The 22,178-nt window shown below is 37.8% G+C and overlaps 1 protein-coding gene across 1 annotated transcript; it reads left to right on the top strand.

The window, feature by feature from the left end:
• The first annotated feature begins 3,426 nt into the window (after positions 1-3,426).
• On the top strand, positions 3,427-21,777 carry LOC135197259 (ankyrin repeat, SAM and basic leucine zipper domain-containing protein 1-like). The gene is made up of 11 exons (XM_064224357.1): positions 3,427-3,640; positions 4,953-5,013; positions 9,067-9,202; positions 9,584-9,757; positions 10,162-10,284; positions 11,574-11,793; positions 12,145-12,286; positions 12,442-12,639; positions 13,525-13,688; positions 20,339-20,564; positions 21,368-21,777. Exons 1-11 carry the CDS (start codon positions 3,504-3,506, stop codon positions 21,458-21,460), a joined length of 1,674 nt encoding a protein of 557 aa, XP_064080427.1. The 5' UTR covers positions 3,427-3,503; the 3' UTR covers positions 21,461-21,777.
• The last annotated feature ends 401 nt before the right edge of the window (positions 21,778-22,178 follow it).

Genomic DNA, 22,178 nt, shown 5'->3' with positions numbered 1-22,178 from the left:
GATATTCCTCGAATTTTAAAGCTTTTTAACATAAATGTTGTTTCCAGTAATATTAATGTCAAGAGTTTAGTAACAGAAAAATTCTCCTAAAGATCTTCCAGGCTGCATATATGAAATTCCTCGCAAAAAGTGTAATAAAGTCTATTACGGACAGACCGGTAAATCGTCTTTCACAAACGTCTCAAACAGCACCAATATTCTGTGAGAACTGGGCAAATATCGAATGCATTATCGTACATATGAGATTTTAGATCATCCTATTAACTGGAGTCAAGCAAGAGCCTTAATCCCCATGTAATGACACAGTTAAAAGGAATATATATCATTGAATTTTGTTTCATCAAGTCAAATAATGGAAATGTTTTAAATTCAAGTCTTGGGTTATTTAAACTTGAGCCTTCATAATGAAAAAAGGTTGTAGATAAATATAAGCAACAAAATTAATATATTCAGTTTTTACTGTTTTGGACTGTAAAGAAACTTTGTAATTTCGGTTAGGGTTAAATCTATGTTAAGGTTTGTGGCCGTGTGATATCCGACAATCCTGGATTATCTCTTTAATTTTTACCCTTTTGACAATTAACCATCTGGTATTCTTGATCTTGTTGTGTACCTGAGACCTTTCTCACCAATTGTAATTTCATTCGTTCCTTGACAATGTCTTACTAAATACAAAAGTGCATGGATTTCTGGACTGTCATTTTCCTGTGGCTATTCGCTTATTTAATTGAACGTCTCCGGTGCATCTACTGTGATTGTTTAAGCATATATATATATATATATATATATATATATATCTATATATATATATATATATATATATATATGACTGGTAAAAATTTTGTTACAACAGATTTCCATCTGATAAAAGGAGCCCATAAAAACACCAAAACATAGAGAGAAAAATACTTTATTTCAGAGACTGCTGTCTCCCTCGTCAGGTAGATGAATGAGAAAAGTTACAGAAAAGGTGGTATGTATACAAAGAGGTCCATCCACAGGTAAGCCAATTTAGGTCACTCCCGCTGATAATCTTCCTTTAATCTTCTTTAGCTTTGGTTAAATGAAAACCTTGTCGATGATATCTGAATCCTATGCTCCTTTTGAGATTGTTCATTACCTGCCTCTGTTTAATCAAGGCCGATTCCATCATTTGACTCTTGTACCGGCAGTGCTGCTATAAATTATATGTGACAAATTCCAGTTTATTCTATGGTTATGTTCATTTATATGGTTGAAAATAGTAGAGTTCTGTTGTCCACACCTAACTGACCGTTTGTGTTGTATTAATCTCTGGGGAAGTGATTTTCCTGTAAATCCGATGTAAGATTGGTCACAGTCCAGGCGTGGGATTTTGTAAACACCTGTGTCCTTGGGGGATGTCTTTTGTTGGACGTTAATCAGGGTTTTGGCTAAGGTGTTTGAGTAAGTAAATGCAAAAGGGTTAGATTTTTCAAGTCTGGGTCACCGTCTTAATCCTGTCCAGGTGTAGAATTTTTATTTTATTGTTGGGTGTGTCTACTGGGTCTTGTCTTGAGGGGGGTGGGTCAGTAGAAAATTACGTTTTGCTTTGTGAATTGCTTTCTAAATTATATGGTCAGGATACCTTAAAGACGAAAGTTGCTTACGAATTAGTTCAAATTTTGGTGTTTTTATGGACTCCTTTTATTATATATATATATATATATATATATATATATATATATATATATATATATATATAGAAACATTGTTCGTTATAAGTGTTTTTTTTAATTCTGAACGATTGACTTAAGAAAGAAGAGACAAATTCATCTTCAATATATACTAAAAAGTCTTATGAATCTTTTTTTTACACTCGTTAATTATATGCACGTCAAATAATTCACGGATAAGTGAAGCCTCATCAGAACAGCTACAGGCAAACTATACAGCAGTTTTGGACATTTTTGTCCGCGCCAACTATTCAGCAGCCAATCATCCTGAGAGAGAGAGAGAGAGAGAGAGAGAGAGAGAGAGAATAACTTCTTCTTGGCTAGGTTGACAGGAAGATTAACAACGGTTTCCTGACGATGTAAACCATTGCTAACAGATTTAGCGTTACAACGAGTTACACTGTGACTCCTGTGGACAACGTGTGATTTATAGAAACTGCAAAACGAATTTTATAGCCAAGAAATGTATAAAGAACGGTCTAACTAATGTATTTACTGTTCTGGCCACTCGTCCACTAAGTTTAACATAAACAAACTGAAAGCTTCAGTAAGAATAATAAAAAAAAGAATCAAATTGTTTACATAATTATCCATTTCCATGGCGTAAAAGAAATTGGCAGATGTTCGTGTTTTTTTTTATTTTATACAGCAAAAAGTCCTGGCATAAGAACACGAAATGTCAGTTGAGTTTCTTGCTTTGAGAGAGAGAGAGAGAGAGAGAGAGAGAGAGTAGGACTAAGTTCATATTTAAAGCTTTTCGAACTTGTCAACTAAAGAATGAAATAAAGAAATAACCCGCTGTTGCAAGTTGAAACACGTGTTTCGTCTTGTTCAACGCTACTTTTATGTAAAACAGAGCCACCACTTTTGTACATTTTGCAAATCTCCATATTCAGTGCTTGAATTTTGTGTCTCATTATACCTTTCATTATTTCATTCATTTTAATTTTCATTACTTTATTAAGCCAGGATTTAGAGATGTGGTGATCGGTCGTGAAGGGCAGAAAACTGGATATCACACGCATTCTTTTAATTTTGTTTTTGTCACTGTATAAAGTTTTATAGGATATGACATCCAAACCCAGAAGCCTGAGATGTTTCATAAGTATTAGGTTATCCTCATAATTGGTTATAATCAACGTACAAGTGAGGCAACCGCAAATAATAGCTTTGAAATGAAATAAGTAAAGATTGGTTAGATCTACCAAAGACACAACAATGACATCAGTACCACATCCAGACACAACCAATGTCGGGTAAAAATAAGTTGAGTAACCTGAACTTTTTGGAGTATTTATTGCAGAAACGGGCAATGTTCAAGGGTTAAAGGAAATAGTTTGCTGAAATCTTAAGCTAAAGGCTATTCAAATACTAAAAAAGCAAGGAAATGCAGTGTCATCTGGTGCAATGAATTAGCACGAACAGTGTGCCCGGAACTGTGTTTGTGGAAGCAGAACCGTGACGTCACGAATGTAAACATAAGTCCGGGGAAATAGATGTCAAATTTTGGCTTTTTTCATGGAAACCATTTTAAATTGTGCCATTATTACGAATGCTGTCCTCGAAAACTAAAGTAGAGGCTGGTTAGATCTACCAAAGACAATGAGATCAGCGCCACACACAGACAACACGGTGACAACCTCCATCCGTGACGTCACGAATGTAAATACATTAGTTCCCGCAAGTAAGAAGGTAGACGTCGACCTTTTTGGCCCGGAAAGCCATTTTTTAAAGTTGACTTTTGCCAGTTGCCGTTGAATTCCGTGTCCGTGCCGTCTCGCGACAACGAGTTTTCACCAGCAGTGGGCCATGTTTGCACCTGCTGGGATGAGCGATTCCTCCGAAGAGGACGAGTTCGAGCTGGAGAGTAGTGTCGGGGGACCCGAGCGGTATACGAGGCCCAAGAGACCCCGCGAGGAGTTGATTGACATGACGCCTATTTCGAAGTAAGTGGTTTAATCATCCGGTTTTTAAATGTAATTAAATCAAATCAGACCCAAGAAATAACGAGAGTAGTGATGTCAAGCCTCTGGCTTAACAGCTAGGATGAGCAAATCCATCTCCCTACCTCCGTATTTGTGCCTTTATTATTAAAGGCACCTAGCTAGTATTTGTTAGAGGTGACAGGCCACATTTATTTGTCATTTTTGTGTAAAAGTTTCCTAGTTAAACCTTCTTGCATGTTGTCAATATCCTAACCTATTTTTATAATGAAAGTTAAAGGCCTAGCCTGTGTCGAGTTTTTTGTTTGTGTGTTCAAGGTTTGCGTTTTAGTTAATTGGGTTACGTACTACTACCTATTAATTAGTAGTCAGTGTGATATGTATTCAGTTTATTTATTTACCAAGTAAGGTCATTCTACTAAGCCCTCATTCCACGGTAAAGTAGACTATGGTAGTTGACGTTATCCTTCGTTATTTTACTTACTGAACAAGAATTTAAAGTAATATTTATTTGGACGACTGTAATTAACCCCCAGGGGCCAGTACTAAACACGGGGAAATACATTGGACGCCCTAAACCCTAGTGGATGTCGTATTTGCAGTTACGTTTCTTGCAGGGTAATTCCAAAGAATAGTTCTGCACAGACTGCAAGGAACGTAACCGCGGATACGTCATCCACTAGGGATTGGGGCGTCCAATGTATTTTGCCGTGTTTAGTACTGGCCCCTGGGGGTTAATTACAATCGTCCGAATAAATATTACTTAAATTCTTGTTCAGTAAGTAAAATAACGTAGGAAAATGTCAACTGCCATAGTCTACTTTACCGCGGAATAAGGGCTTAGAATTTCCTCAAGTAATTTTCCATTTTACTCCTTTAAGTTTTGTGCCTTTATATTTCCGTGGTATATTTCTGTACATAGGCCCAGGCATACAGATAAAATGTTTTCCTATATGTTCATTTATCTCAGTTTCATTCCTCACCAACATTTTAAATCATGACACTTAGATAGACCTAGACGGCTGCTAATTCTGACAATCTTTGCCTTTCGTCTGTCAGGACCAGTAGCACCAGTATTTTAGATTGATTTTTGTAATCTTGCAGTTATTCTAAATTATCATTACCTCAGTATTTCAAACTTGTTGACATGAGTTGCATGTCAGAGTTGAATTATTAGAAATCTAAATACTACTATTAGAAAGAACAAAGATGTTCTGTTTACTGATAATTTAAAATATGCTACTATTAAATAATATTAGTACTCATACAAGTAGGTATTACTGTATTAATTGTGGTGTTTTTATTTTCATTCCAGGCGAGACGAGTCTTCAAATCCCACTGATTCTGGATTTTTCAACAATGATTCTGCCACACAGGTCAGTTGGTGCTCTACTTTATAGAGAAAACTAGTTAAAGAATGTAAAATTACAAGTAATGTAGTGTTGTCATAGGCTACGACAGAAGGTAATGAAAGCAGTGTAAGGTCTTTTGTACAACAGGAAAAACAATCACAAAGAAGACTTGTTTTTTAAGAGTTATTAAGATTAAGGTCTTTTAAAACCTTTTTAGTGCAAAGATTATTGCATTTGAGGATTTTCTTGATTGATGCCAGCTGGGATTAACCAAGGAAAGGTTAAGGATATTAGGAAAGATTATTGGTAATCTTTAGTTTATTATATTAAAAATACTCTTAGTAGCGTGAGTCTTGAATTGGAGAAACAAACTTCAGTTATGTATTGGTAAATATACTTCAAAAGATATCTCTGCAGAAAGCTTTCGGGAATCTTTTCAATTGCAGAAATTTATTTTTCAATACACATACCCATACATACCTGTGGATTTGTTTCTCCAATCTTTAGTTTCTTCGTTAAATCTCTTCCTAACATCATGTACTCAGTGGGTCAAGGGTATGTGAACCTATACTTAATATTACTGTATTTTCTTTTATTTGCATTTTCTTTGATTCTAACTGGTTTTTCGAGACGATAGTATTACATCTGTGGTTTGAGTGTGTCTGAGTAAGAGCACACTCAGGCACTTTTTTAATAATTTTTTATTGATGATCTTTTTTATATTTTTATTTCCACTTATATTTATTGTTCTTTATTAGCAAGTTACACATTTTGTTTGTATGTATTTACTGTATTTTAGTTTAATACAGCACAATGGCTTTTATTAATTCCTAAGCCTTCCTGTCTCTGTTCTCAATGTTTTCAACTGTTTGAAATCTTGCTTTGTGAAAGATCATGCCCTCTGGCTGATCCCAAAGCAGTGCACTACCCTCATAATTAATAATACAGTAATAAGGTAAAGGCATACTCTCAGGCCCCAGAGATGAGAGATGTCACATATCATCTCTCACTCACCCACTGGGGCCCCCCATCCCACCCCCCACATACACCTCCCAAGGGTGGATGCTGTTATGCCAACTTATTGCCATTCTTTGGCACAGAACACACCCTGGGTCAGTCAGGATCTAGTGTGTGTGGTGATTGGGTCATTTGATAATTGGTCCAGTATAACTTTGCTGTTTTGTTTGATGTACAGTGAAAGAACTTCAAAATGCTCTGAAGTTATAGAAATTGAATTGAATCTTGTTTTTCTAAGAATGTGATGATAGGGACATTTTAAAAGCTCTGAACTTATTGAAATTGAACTGAATCCTCTTTTGTAAGAATGTGATCACTGGCACTTTTTAAAGGCTGTAACTTAGTGAAACAGAATTGAATCTTTTTTTTGTTGTTCTAAGAATGTGATAATTGCCAATAGGTTTCTGTTTGTGAAGATGACAGTTTTCTTTAGAAAATTTTGTTTGAAGAAGAGTCATGATTCAGTCAGTGCTATTCAAAGAATTTTTTAGGTAATTTATTATTTGGTTTCCATCAGTGGCATAATAATGAGAACTGCAGTTTTACTTGTGCTGTTGTATGTCCAAATTCGAAATTGCAAACATACCTTCTCGAGTTTTACTATGTTTTTTCATGGATTATTGCTGGAAGAATTCTTGTGCTTCATGATGGCTTATTTGGAATCAACCTCCAAATTAAATAACCTGAAATTAGACTACATATTTTGCTTCATTTCAGTCGCCTTTTTTTGGTAGCTGGCGTAGTCTGTCAGATGTGTGGATTGAAACATAGGTGTTCAATTTTAATTAAAAATACCATATGTACGTACCAATGTATGTTCTTCTCTGATAGGATATTGTGTCTTATATAGGCAGGCTGTATGTTAGCATTGTAACAAATTAAATGGTAATGTTGGTTTATAGATAAGATTTCAGTTTAGGTCTAGTTAGTTATTCAAGGGTGATGCTGTACCTAAAAACTGTCTCTAGAACACATTTACTCAATTGTGCTATAATCAGATTTCACTTTTCACAATTTTGCATTGTGATTCTATTTGTTATTTTTCAAGGGTTGTGTCATCTTTCATTGTTGTTTTTTGTAGGTTATTAAATGAAATTTAAATTTTATTACTGAAGACATAAAATTTTATTACTGAAGACATACCAATTGGGTCTGCTTCATGAAAGTTAAATATTATAACTCAGAGGTCTGGATAAACTTCTTGATAATAGTGATAGATGGTTGCTTTTTCTATTTCTTCTTTCTGTAATACTTCAGTGTTCTTAGCTTCTTTGTCTTTGAATAGTTTTCATCGTCCATATTATACTTTAGATCTTCATACATCATGATCGTTCTTTTCATTTTGCTTATTTTTACATGTTTTCCGTTTCTCTTTGTTCTACATTTTGGTGATCTGGCTGTTTGATTGCCTTACTTACTATGCTCAAGTTGTCATTGGATATTACTTTCATTTCTTTTTGCTGACCTGTCAAAATTTTTCTCATCTTCCCATCTAATTTTTCTTTGATCTCACTTTTGGTTACATTTTTATTTGTGCATTTCCTATTTTCACATTTTTTTTTTTTACCTTATTACAGGTGATAATAAGGAATTGTCATCAACAGTACCATTTAGCCTCTCACTAAGTTGAATTATTCAGAACTGCAAATGAAATTGACAGTGCGTTTTTATTTGAGTTGAAATTGTCTTCATTGTTGCTATGTTTATGTGTCATGGACAAGTGTTACTGCCTATGATAAAATTTGTGAATCAAATTTGTTATTTTAGAAACGAGAACCTTTAGGGAACTAAAGGTTCGCATTATTTTCGATAAGTAAAGACACTTAGTGAAACTAAACTATACAAACAATTTTTTACGATGACTTTAACACGAAATATAACGAAAATATGCATAACTCCACTTCTGACTATGATTCATTAGATGTGGTGAGTATATCTGGTATAAATAGCCATGATGGTTTTACAGGTGGTTTCTAGAATTGCTTTTTTTATCATAAAGTTGCTTGCTTGTTCAACATCTTGAGGAATTTATTTTATTATAAAGATTTAGAATTTGATCACTTGAGTTTATCGAATAGCTCTGTCAGTGGAACTCATATCTTTATTGCTTTTTACCCGTTTTTTATTTGCCTAATTTTATTTTAGCAGACATCATAGATGTTAAGGTGTTTTTGTTTTTATTTTGTGGAAGTTACTAACTTGAGGCACATGAAGAGAATTTGAATTAATGATTGTAAAATATGCCTATGGATACACATCTGTAGGGATTTCATTGAATTACCAAGACCACACCTAAGTTATTAAGGTATTTGTATAAGAGGGGTGGATTTTGAGATCAAGTGGGATTAGGCATCGACAAAAAATGAGCATATGAAATGTGAAAGCATATTCTAAGGATTTCAGGGCTGCATCATTTTTAACAAAAATGTACAGTGCTTGTGATGAGTTTAAAGAAACATTACAAGCTCATGTGAAAAGAAAGTGATAGATCTTCATTTTACCATCTTTTGTATAGTAAAGGAGTATACTTTAATTGAAGTTATTGTGCATAAAACAGCTATTTATGTATAGTTACAGCTTGAAGAATGAAGAGCCAGGACTAGTGATTGTTAATGCATTTTTACTCATTTGATGTTTCTCTATTGTTACTGCAGTCACTGGTTCTCAGTGTCTTTAAAATTATACAGTATGTAGTTTGAGTTACCAAAAAGAATAAAGTATTACCATACAGTGATTTTGTTTGCCTGTGAAGAGAGGTTTTACTAGGCCTCCTATCAGTTACTTTTTTAAGGAAAACAGGGTTTTAAAATTGTGACTAATTCTGTAATAAAATCCCTTGTTTGCAATATAGGCCAGGACTAGTCCTGTTATGTTTGGTGTAGTTGGGAGTTGAATACCAATACCAATTGTACCAGGCATTTCCTTAGCATTTTGAATTAAGAGTGGAACTATTTTAGTGGAAAGGAGCTTATGGTTACTTTTAGTAAGTTTTAAATTTTGAAATAGTTTTTCTACTGATTCAGAATTACAGCAAGTATTAGTTCTGAATTATTTCAACAGAGTCTTGGATCCATTATGCAAACCAGTATGCAATCCAGTGGAAGCAGCCTTAATGAATTCGGAGACAGACCAGATGCTTATGTGAATGGGTACTCGAACACGCTTAATCCTGGTTATAGCAACGGATACTTGAAAGGTTAGACCTTTGCACAGTACTACGTAGTATATAGATTTTGTAAAAATCAGCCTAAAAAATTGGATGTTTGGTGGTGTACCTTATTTATATACAATTGAACCCGTTGGAATGTTTTTTAGTTTAATTACAGTAATGTTAATTGCAGTATGTGTAGTTTAACTACTACTGTATATGTTGCTTATTCTGTATCTTTGGATAGTTTATTTTAAAAGTGAGAAAAGGCAAAGTTAATATTTTTGTAGTTTAATTACAGTACATATTGTTTAATCACCGTATGTGTTGCTTATGAAGACCTAATTTAATTTAATTCTTTGGGTAGGTTTTTATTTTAAATGTTAAGAAAGACAAAAAAAAAGTCTGACGTCTTTGTCACGAATACAGCATCGAGCCCTACGCCCTCGTGGGGTTCCCGTAAGAGCCGTAGTCCGGCACCCTCTCTTACTGGGTCATGGCGACAACGACGAATGCACGAAGGTTATTCTCAACCCCTCGATGAATTTCGAATGGCAGGAATGCAGGGAAACTTGCCTGTTATTAAGTCCTTAGTACAGCAAGGTAGGTTATGGAACTGATTATCTTCAGCTTACTGGAAAGTATACATTTTTTTAATATTGATATTGTTGAAGTCATATTCTAAGTTGAGTTATGTATGCAAAGAACCTTTTAAAATGCCCTGTAACTATTCTATAGAAAGGTGTTTGATGTTGAGCTAGATACTAACTAGAAAATAAAGCAGTTGTAACACAGTTATAGATACTGTACATATACAGTATACATGGTTACTGTTGAATTACAGTCTTTGTCATGATAGTAATAAGTTTTTTAATTGATCATTTTTCAGTTGTTAATTTACTGTTTTATTGGTGAAGACATTGCTGTGAATTATATCTTAGAAGCAGGTAGTGTACTTATTTTTTTGTGCAGATATTTATTTTACATTACGTATTTATTTTTTGAAGGAATTGCTGTGGATCAGATTTTAAAAAGTGGTTGGACCTGCCTGATGTATGCATGCTCATGCGCAAAGCCTCACATTGTGCAGTATCTCTTGCAACAGAATGCTGACCCAAATCTTCACAAAGGTAGATGATCTTGCATTTATATTTTTGGTTCAGGCCAAGGCTATGCTTAAGGAAAGGTTGGATTGTAGTGGTATATGCATAATGATTAAGAAATATATTTTACATGAAAGTGATTATTCTTGGTGTAAAATCAAAGTGTGTAGAACTCATAAGGAGTCTGCAAAACTTATCAATGTCAAGTTAAGTCTTGGATGTGTTCCAATTGGCTTAGTTACGAGACCTCTACCTCTCACTCTTGTTGATTTGTTTGACTTTGTTTGTGGTTATGTAAGCAACAGATGTTTACATATAATGTGTAGCAAGTGCATGCTAAGTTGCTGTCTTTATTATTTTAAAGTATGTACTGTACTATCTGTGTATTCATACTGCTTTTGTGTCCCTGACTTCAGTCTCCTGACGTTCAAAACATACTTTGGCATTTTATTGGAGACATTTGATGGCCCCAGGTCTGATAATACACTGTTAAATGTCACAGTGGAATGTATCTGGCAGCTTCTCTTGTTTATGTCAGAGGAGGCCTTCTTAGATTCTGGCCCTGTGCCATTTTACTGCTTGTTGAATGGTAGTCACAGGGTTTCTCACAACGCTCTATTTTTAGCCTAGACTGCCGTCACACAATTAGTAACAGGTTTAGTGTAATTTTTCTTATTTTGGCTCCAGTGACCTCATTACTTAGCTAATTTAATTTGTTTGTAAACACTTGTCTGTAGAATTTTCATGGCTGATGTACGACATGTTACTAATATTCATGACGTGTTTTTATCTTTTGCTTTTAAAGTGTGATGTGGTAAACTTACATAGCCTTAAAATTTTAGAAGAAATTACTGTTAATAAAAGGAACATACAACTGAAGACCTAAGTTTTAATGAACATACAACTGTAGTGATGACTTGTGTGATTGTCTTGCCAATAATGCTTCATTGCAGTTTTAACCCAAGGCTCTTAGTAAAGTTTAAATATTCATATCTCTCTCTCTCTCTCTCTCTCTCTCAGAAAATACTATCCAGGATACAAATGAAGTTCCTTCTGTTTAGTTCTAGTTGAATATGCAGTGGTCTTACAATAATAATAAACTACCATAATGCAACCTTTCATTGCTTTTACTTTATTGAACTAATGGTAATTCATTTAAATGAATGATTATTAATTTTAGTACGTATTATCTATAAATGATATGTTTCCTTTAATTCATGTTAGTTTCTTATTGCTTATCATTATGCTGTTATTGCCATGCACTCTTTACTCAAATTTGTTGTACTGATGTACTGATACCTTTCATCTTTCCCAAGAGCTGTTCACCGCTCTCATGGCTGCGTGTGCTTCAAGTCGGGAAAGTGAAACTGACTTGTTGGAGTGTGTAGAGCTCCTGCTCAGCTACGGAGCACTGGTGAATACTGCTGAACGACACAGGATGACAGCGTTGATGTTTGCAAGCAAGGAAGGCCGCGCCACCATCGTTCAGAGATTAATCGAAGCTAAAGCTGATGTCAACAAGCAGGACAATAAAGGGTGAGTGAGAGAAGTAATTCTGCTGCACGATTCTTTCTTTTCCTTTTGGGGCAATGTGATTAGAGATTCATGTCCATTTAAATCTTTGTCTGTGTTACACTCATAATTATAGAAAATTGTCATTTTGTTTATGTAGTTTTTATGTAATGTGTATACGTGGTACTCTTTGTGTAGTTGGATCTTGTGGTTTAGGATGGTCCATGATTTTTGGCCAATGAATCAATACTTTAAGATATGCCTTGTTTATAGGGTGTCTGGCTTCTTTGGTAGAGGGACATTACCTTTACTAGCGGTACTACACCTTTTATTGTAAAATGTCAAAGAATCACCTTAACATTTTTCCTCACACAGGTGGACTGCACTATGTTGGGCAGCTACAAAAGGTCATGGAAAAGTTGTTAGAATTCTTTTGCAACATTCGGCTGACCCAGTAAAAATGAATAACCATGGGCAGCGGGCATCAGATATTGCTCTTGCAGCAGGATATCCTGAGGTAGGGCAAAGTAATGGAGCTTTTTAGTTTTCTCTTTCTCAGTTTCATGCATGATATACTTTGTACATGAGTAGATGTACCTTTTATATCTAATACGAGTCATTTGCCTTCTGTGATGTTGGCTAAAAATCATTCCACCGTTTTGTTTATTTCAGATCGCAGACATCCTTGATCGTGTTATTGACAAAGGAAATGATGCTAAAGACAGCCTTTCCATCTTGGATGCTTTGCCTGATGCCACGTTGCCAAAGTCACCTAATGGAAGCAAAGATGCAATAATATACGGAGAATTGGAGATGGTTCTGTGTGGTCTAGAACTGAAAGATTTGATTCCTTTGTTTCATGAACACAAGGTATTGATAATGCATAGTATGCTTTAGTTAGTTATGTAGTTTATGAAAGGTTTGATTATTTTAACCAAATACAGAGCATTTATATATGTACTCAAATCAGTGACTGCTAGACCATGTAGAGGCTTTTGGTTCCGTCATTTGTGTTTGGTGATCTCATGTATTGCGCACTTAGCAACCACTGATATTTGGTGATAGGGTTGGCAAAAGTTGTTCAATTTTTTTTATGGATGTTAGTGATTACATTTGGTTTCCAGTATTTTATATATCTGCTGTAACATTTTGAAAAATGTCACTTTCTTTGATATTGATTGTATAATCTTCTACTATGATAAATCTTTCTTTGTTTTATATTCATTTTATAATTACCAGTCTTTAACTGTGTTCACAAAGTTCTGTATTCTTTTCAAGAAGCCTTCAAGAGCACACTATAATACATACAGCATAGCATGAACTGTCACTTGTAAGCCATGGATTAAACTACTGTTTGTTAATATGACATTTACAATAATGAAGTTGATTACTACATACTTGCGTATGCTCAAGTTTTCTTTGTAGTGATTATTTCTTATATGAGTTTTAAGTTCCTTGCTGCTGGCTACTAGAATCTCAAAAAATAGCTTCTGGAATGTTATGCTTAGATCCTTAGTTGTTACAGTATTAGTTGCTGTAACAGGACATGTTAAAGTAGGGTTTAATTATATATATATTTTATTTTGAGTATTGTGTAGTGCATTTTAATAACCTGAATTCAGAAGTTTCTAGCACCTGTTTACTGGGATATTTAGTCATATTACGCTATTTTTATTCCTTCCTATTTCATAAGATGCAGTACTTAAATTTGACTACTTTCCAATTCCTGCTTTATCACTGGTACTTCTCTTTCAGGTGTCCTTTGAATCATTTCTTCGTTTTACTGAGAAAGACTTGGAAAATATGAATATTGATGCTGTTGGAGTACGCAAGAAGATCCTCCATGCTATCAAGGAAATCCACAAAAAAGATTGGCAAACATCTAGTCTACCTGATTTAACTCAGAGTACAATTATTACGTAAGTTCAAGAATTTTGTAGTTTGTTTACATGTAAGTAGTTGAACAGTTTTATGAAAGGATGATGATGATGGTAATTCTCTTACAAAAATAAATGAGCAATAATAAATATGATAACAAGTGAGTTGGACTTGCGAAGGGAATGATTATCAGAAATATTATTGTAACAAAACATTTTCATACAATCAACTTACCTGTCAGATATATACATAGCTAAGACTCCGTCGTCCCCGACAGAAATTCAAATTTCGCGCCACTCGCTACAGGTAGGTCAGGTGATCTACCGGCCTGCCCTGGGTGGCAGGACTAGGAACCATCCCCGTTTTCTATCATATTTTCTCTGTCGCCGGTGGTATCAACATTGTTGCTATTACCTCCTGACTTAGATTCATATTTCATCCTTTGATCATCGTTTCTCGGCTTTTTGGTGACGTATCTGGATCGTGTTTTGGCATTCGCTACTGTGGACTGTTTTTGGAATAACTCTTTTGGATTTTTCTCAGTATGTCTGATTCAAATGTGAGTGTGAGAATGTGTGTGAATGTAGGCTGCAGGGTGAGGATACCGAAAGCTTCGGTTGATCCTCACACTGTATGCCATAAATGTAGGGGGGTTCAGTGTTCTTTGCTATTAATACTTGTAAGGAATGCGAGGGATTGAATGCAGAAGAGTGGAAGACTTTGACTTCTTATTTGAAGAAGTTAGAGAGGGATAGAGTTAGACGGCTGAAAGGTGTGAGTTCAAGGCCTATTGAGCCTTTCACGGATAATTCTAATCCTACTGATGTAGATTCTCCCTATATATCTCATTCTCAGAGTGCTTTTTCGGATTCGGCATCGGAAATCGCCAATCTGGAAGCTACTATTAGAGACATGAAGTCCAAGATGGCTGACTTCAAAGGTAAGGCTAGTGAAAGTTGAGCATTTCAGTGAAGTGAGTTCTTCCAGTGTGGTGGAGGGGGCGTTTGATCGTCCCTGCGACGCTCCCAGGCCTAGACCTCTTCCAAGCTCCCATGCCCAGAGGAGAAGGAACGTCGAAAAGCCTTAAGGAGGTCGTGGGAATCCCCAACGGTCAGACGTCCCTTCAGCTAGCTCTGCTTCATGGCAGGCGGCTCAAGGGCGCTATAGAAAAAGCGTCCTTCGCGAGTGTTTCTCGTCCTCTCCCTCTCCCTCACCTAAACGAGGGTGGAAGGAGTCGAACTTGTCGAGACCGCTGAAGCGTCATATGAAGCCTGACATAGATTCGAGCCCAGAGCGCTTCTCAGATGACGCTCCTTCTTCTATTAAGAAAGCGAAGGTGGCGTCAGCGTCACCTGACGCGTACGCGGAAGTACCCTTTCATTCTTCTCCCCGAGTGATGACGAAAGGCGTCATGCACTGGACGTGGGAGAAGCTTCAAGAAAGATAATTATGGCAGTTCAAGAACAACTGTCATCTCTTGTGGGAGTTTTAGCGCCCCGTCGGAAGGACGTGACGCTTCCAATTAAGAAGTCTCGTCCTCTCTCACCTACTCAACGAGAACGTCAGACAGACGTGAAGCTGCTAAACGTCTTGCAGAAGCTTCGAGTTCGAGAGCTAGAACGGGGGCTTACGAGAGTTTCGTAACGCCAGAGAGACGTAAGACGTCTTTTAGACGTGAAGCGTCATTGAAAGCGGATCTTAGACGTGACGCTCCGTCCAATATTTGTGACGACCAAGTAGGACGCCTTTGGAGAGCGGAGCGTCTTCCAGGCGCGAAAGCGTCATCAGACGTCAGCAAGAGACGTCAGCCAGACGCTTGGAGAACGGAAGCGTCATACAAGCGGGAAGCGTTCTTCTAAAGTTCAAGAGAAGCCGGAGCTTGTGAACGCCTTCCAAGTCTTTAGAGCGGGAAAGAGGAAGGATTATCATTCCCTTAGCCCCTCTCCTATTAGGAGTTTGTCTCCTCCAGAAGAGGAAAGTTCGGAAAGGAGAACGGAGGCTCAGATAGATCCGAGTTGGAGGAAAACTCGGATGATGAATATCATGGAAGCAGAGGGTTCTGTCCAACTATAAGGTTTTGACTACCCTGCTCTTGAGGAGTATGGAGACGAGTTGACTCCTGCCGCTCCTCCTTCTCCGCGCTCGCTCTTTTCCAGTGCTAAGACGAAGAAGCCTTCGTCTTTTCTCAAGATGAAACCCACCATCTCGATGAAGAGGGCATTACATTCCTTAGACTCATGGATGAGTCTAAGAAAGACTTAGTCAGGACAGTCTTTTTGCATGCCTCCAGCAAGATTAGCTGGGAAAAGAGGCATCTGGTATCAGACGGGAGAGAATATGGGTATCGCTCTCCCTTCTACAACAGAGGCAGATTTTTCGACCTTAGTTGACGCTTCACGTCGACAAAGTCTCAATTCAGCACGAATTACGTGGGGAATTTCAGAACTGGATCATCTCCTCAAGGGACTCTTTCATGTATTGGAAGTCTTCAACTTCTTAGATTGGTCCCTTGGGGTGATGTCCAAGAAAGCCCATGATTCGGAAGGAATCGAACCTGAAGCTCTGTTATGCATTTTGTCTTGCATTGACAAAGCGGTACAGGATGGATCTTTGAAATCTCTCATTGTTTGGAGCAGGTCTTTTAAAGAAAAGGACGGTATATGGCGCTTTCTTAACAAAGGCAGTCTCTCATGCTCAGAGGGCAGCTCTACTGTATTCGCCTCTATCTGACTTTTTGTTCCCTTCTCAGTTAGTGAAGGACGTTGCTCACTCTTTAACTGAGAAGGCGACTCAGGATCTTCTGACGTAGTCAGCTAGGAAGAAGACCTGTTTCTGCATCTGACAAGAAAGGACCTAGTACATCAGTGCAGCCCTTTCGAGGGTGGTCCGACCTCCAGACCTCCGCAAGAAGAAGGCCTCCGGAGAAGAGAGGTAGGTCTGCCTTTCGTCCCTTTAAAAAGGGAAAATGAAACTTCTCTCCAAGCACCAGTAGGTGCCAGGCTCCTGGGATTTGTGTTTCGGCCTGTCCACAGCTCCTCAGGTCTTCACAAGCCTGATGAAGAATGTGGCGAGGTTTCTTCACCTCAAAGGAGTAAATGTCTCTCTGTATCTGGACGACTGGCTCATCAGGGCCAGATCAGAGAGACAGTGCTTGGAGGACCTAAAGTTAACTCTAGATTTGATCAAAGCGTTGGATTGCTCGTGAACCTCGAGAAGTCTCAGCTGACCCCCCCAGACAAGACCTAGTCTATCTGGGGATTCGGATGGATTCTCGGGGTTTTCGAGTATTTCCTTCGCAAGAGAGAATCGCAAAAGGTTTGCGGATAGTCTCTCTCTTCTTAGGGAAGGAACATACGTCGGCGAGGGAATGGTTGAGCCTTCTAGGGACCCTTTCCTCGCTCGAACAGTTCTTCCCACTAGGAAGACTGCATTTACGTCCGCTTCAATTCTTCCTCAAGAAGTCTTGGAGCTGGAAAACCGGACAGCTTTCGGACGTATTTCCCATTCCAGTGGAGATAAGAACGCACCTGGAATGGTGGTTGCCCCCTCTGGAAGAGAACAAAGGGATCTCTCTAAAAACACAGAACCCAGACCTAGTGTTGTACTCCGACGCGTCGGAGAAAGGTTGGGGAGCGACATTAGGCTCAGAAGAGGTGTCAGGCACCTGGGAGCCAACACAGGTGACTTGGCACATAAACTGCAAAGAGCTCTTCGCCGTACATCTGGCTTTGAAGAGCCTAGAACCTCTGGTGTCAAACAAGGTAGTGCAAGTAAATGTGGACAACACCACCGCACTTGCCTACATTCGGAAACAGGGAGGGACGCACTCCTCGTTCCTTTACGAGCTGACGAGAGACCTATTACTTTGGACGTCTCACAGGAACATCTCCCACTGACAAGGTTCGTACAGGGAGTAAAGAATGTGCAGGGCGTACAGGCTCAGCAGGAGGAACCAGGTCCTTCATACAGAATGGACACTACACGAGGGAGTGTGTCTCGATCTCTGGTCTCTGTGGGGACTCCTCATGTGGATCTCTTCGCAACATTCATTTCAAAAAGGCTCCAGTGTTTTGCTCGTCGTGGAAGATCCAAGAGCACTTATGGTAGACGCCTTCCTGCTAAATTGGTCTTGAGTAGACGTTTATGCTTTTCCCCCATTCAAAATCCTGGGGTTAGTAATGAAAAAGTTTTGTGGCGTCAAAGGAGACGAGGATGACGTTAATAGCCCCCTTTTGGCCGGCCCAGGAATGGTTCACGGAGGTGGTAGAGTGGATCGTAGACTTTCCAAGATCCCTACCAAGGAAGGCGGATCTTCTCAGACAACCACACTTCAAGAGGTACCATCAAAACCTCCCCGCTCTCGCTCTGACTGCCTTTCGACTATCGAAAGACTTGTCAGAGCGAGAGGCTTTTCTCGCGAAGTGGCAAGCGCGATCGCGAGAGCACGCAGAACCTCCACTACGAAAGTATACCAATCGAAGTGGGAGGTATTTAGAAGGTGGTGTAGATCCAAGAAGTCCTCCTCCACTACCTCTATAGCAGAAATTGCTGATTTCCTGCTATTCCTGAGAGAAAAAATCTCATCTAGCCGTATCCACAGTAAAGGGATACAGAAGTATGCTCTCGGCTGTATTCAGGAACAGAGGATTAGATCTGGCAGATAATAAAAGATCTCCACGATCTCATAAGGTCTTTTTGAGACTTCAAAGTCTAAGGAACCAGTACCTCCGAACTGGAACCTAGACGTAGTCCTCAAGTATCTGTCATCGGAAAGATTCGAACCTCCGCATCTGGCATCGTTTAGAGACATAACCAGAAAATGCCTATTCCTATTATCTTTAGCTACGGCAAAGAGAATTAGTGAATTTACATGCTCTGCAGGATAAAGTAGGATTCAAGGGAGACTCGGCTATTTGCTCGTTTAAGACCCTGTTTTTAGCGAAAAACGAGAATCCCACGAATCCCTGGCCTAAGTCATTCGAAGTCAAAGGACTGTCGAGTCTCGTAGGCAGAGAAGCAGAGAATCTCTATGCCCTGTTAGAGCTCTGAAGTTCTACCTTCAGAGAAAGCATCAGATGGGAGGTTCTAGACAAGGTCTTTGGTGCGCGGTAAAAGACCCCACGAGACTAATGTCCAAGAATGCGCTGGCATTCTTTGTAAGAAAACGTCATTACAGACGCTCATAAGGCCTGTGCCTGACGAACAGTTACAACTGTTGAGGGTAAAAGCTCATGAAGTGAGAGCTATAGCGACGTCACTCTCGTTTCAGAAGAATATGTCGCTTAAAAACATCATAGATACTACATATTGGAGATGCAAACTCAGTATTTGCATCTCATTACTTGAAAGACGTGCGTGTGACATATGAGAAGTGTTTTTCTCTAGGTCCTTTCGTATCGGCAGATACGATTCTGGGTACGGGAGCCGACACCAATCCTTAAATGTATTATACTTTTCTTCTTTTTGGATATGGTCGAGAGTCTCTTCGAACAATGGAGGACTTAGGCTCGCACGGGCGGCCGTTCTATGTTGTTCAGTAAGAGAATTCTTGTCATATCCAATGAGTTGAGTATAATTTTTTTTGAAAATTAGTATGTAGTGTGCGTAGTGGTTTTGAGTTACGGTTGTTGTGACGAGTTCGGGGATAACTCGTAACAATCCTTAGTTCTAACATAGGGTTAGGATCAGGTGGTCGGGATTGGTTGTGTGCTCCTTCATAAGGTGTATTGTCATATAAGTGGATCAGCACCCATTGACAAAGTCCTTTTAGGCTCTGCCGATAGCGGATAAGACCCCATCGGCAGACCCACAAGAACTCTTGGCCATAGATCATATATCCTCGCTAAAGTTTTCTTGAGGTGATGCAGACTACTGGGCAAAACACCCACGAAGTCTACCACCTATCAGGTAGGAACCAAGGTTTTATTTATACCTACAACATATGTTGTTTACCTGTCTATTCCATATAGAAGCTGTCTCTTATACCTCCCCACCGAAGGGTGCCAATCAGCTATGTATATATCTGACAGGTAAGTTGATTGTATGAAAATGATATTGTTTTTATGTTACAATAAAGTTTCTTTCATACATACTTACCTGCAGATATATACAATTAAAGGCCCACCCAGCCTCCCCGCAGGAGACAGGTGGAAGAGAGAAAATATGATAGAAAACGGGGATGGTTCCTAGTCCTGCCACCCAGGGCAGGCCGGTAGATCACCTGACCTACCTGTAGCGATGGCGCGAAATTTGAATTTCTGTCGGGGGACGACGGAGTCTTAGCTATGTATATATCTGCCAGGTAAGTATGTATGAAACTTTATTGTAACATAACAATATCATTTTGGTATGATCGTATTCAACAATAATGTATATAATTACAATATACAGAAGCATGAAAAAGTCCTTTAGAAAGGCCAAAAGGCCTAGAAAATCAAGGGAAGATGGAATAGCTAAACATTGAGGGAATTTATTTCATATTTAACTTCATGAAGTAAATGATTGTAGCAAGATTGCACACTTGCTTTCCTCTAAAACTTCTAAGTGCCATAACAGTTCTTACTTAACTTCCATCATAATTTTTGTTGTTACCTTTCCAGTTACAGTTTTCAATTGTAACTTATTGATGCCCTTTAGTAAAATATTTATCTGTCTACTTCACTATAGTTTTCTAATTCAGCTTCTATTGCAGTGTTCCAGAAGCAGTGGCAATGATAGGCAACATCAACAAGCACATAAGGTACATGCATGCATCGGTTGGATATTTACGGGACCAGATACAAGCCAACCCGCGTCTGCTTCAGCTGGGCCAGGAGGTTCATTCTGTGTCATCTTTGGCATCCAATTGCGGAGACTCTTTGAAATATACGCAAGGGTTATTCGAGGAGCTGAAATTCTTCAAAAATTATCTTGACAAAGTATGCATATTTTTTTATTTTAATTGTTCTTTTAAGTTGAATCCATACGTTGCAGAGGTTGTAGTGGCTTATGATTGGATGGAAACTGTCAGTGTTGAGTAAGTGGAGAAAGGGAATGTTGTTTATTCCTGCTCAGATGCATCTAAAAAATCCACAAGTAAAATATTTATTATTACAGTTTTTAATAAGTCAATCTTTACATATGTTCATTGCTTTTGGTGTATGAAACTTGTTAAGCATGATTAGCCTTAATTCAGTCACAGGGCATATTTTTCTCATTTACCACCCTGTTTCTTGTAATTTCTTGCTCAGTTTCATGTTCTGTAATATTCTGAAATAGTTCACACACACATTTTTGCCGTCATAGAGGTTTCATAAATGTTTTTTGCAAGTTTTTGCCCCTTTTTTCTTTCTTGTTTCTATCTCTTTCCTTACTTATTTATTCTTCCTTTTTATACAAGAATATTCAAGATAAACGCTCCATGCAAGAGCAAAACATTACCACATATAAGCATTCACCATTTTGTGGTAAAAATGGCAGATTCCTAAAATCAACAGCAGTTTTGCCGGCCTACAGAGATACTCTCTTTTCAGTAATAAAAATAGAATTCACCACCTGAAGTTATTGCATCATAAATATTTAAGGCATTTATTCTTTCAATTTTGATATTAAGTTATTCATGTCCCATTCACTCAGAAATTGTTATAAATTATCTCATATGTTCTTCTAATTCAATTAATTCTCCTTCAGACTTTATACAAACATGATAGTCATAATAATTAATCTAGAACATTTCCTCCAGGTGTCAGGAAATGCTGAATACAGTCCTGCGGATCTCATAGTCGATTGCACAGACAACGGGAGAGTTTGGCAAAGACGTATATTGGCTTCTTAATAGCAACCACTGCAGTTGCTACTGTTTTATGGTATTCAAGACCGAGGATATTTGCCAAAGTATTTAATATTACAATTATGCTGAACGACATAGTCACTCTCGATGTTTAAAATGCCCAGTCCACTGTAAATAAGAAATGATTTAATCAGTCCAGTACTTTTGTCAAATACTAGAACTAGGGTATTTTAGTAATCAGTTTGATCCATAACATTGTTATATATATTGTCCTAGAAGTAGCAGTCTGCATTATCAAAATCAATAGCTAATAGTTTTATCTTGGGTATGGCCAGTGAATAAATCAAAAGTAGAAATAGTTGATAGTCTTCTGTAAATTCAGTTAGTGATAGTCATCACGCTGTACTCACTGAAATTCTTACTTCCATTTTATATTGTCCTATGCTTTATTTGTATCCCCATGTAGTAGTCACTTAAATTTGATAAAATATTTAGTTCTTATCTAGTCAGCCTGTGATATACGTAGTAGTAATAATAAAATAAAACAGTTAATGCTCATTGATTTATGTAGTGGTTAAAGAAGAAAGTACTATTTTTTTGTATTCTAGTGAACCCAAAGTGGAATTCTAGTTGTCTGCTCAAGTTTAAACTCGAGTCATACAACTCCTTAGAGTAAACCAAACTTATTTTATTTACTCTCAGGAGTTTTTCAAGTTTTTCTAACCTTTAGCGAATAATTCTTTTGACTAGTCAGTTTGCTGTC

This window comes from Macrobrachium nipponense, chromosome 18 (assembly GCF_015104395.2).
Source record: "Macrobrachium nipponense isolate FS-2020 chromosome 18, ASM1510439v2, whole genome shotgun sequence".
NCBI classification, from domain to species: domain Eukaryota; kingdom Metazoa; phylum Arthropoda; class Malacostraca; order Decapoda; family Palaemonidae; genus Macrobrachium; species Macrobrachium nipponense.
This window is presented reverse-complemented; position numbering and strand designations above follow the sequence as displayed.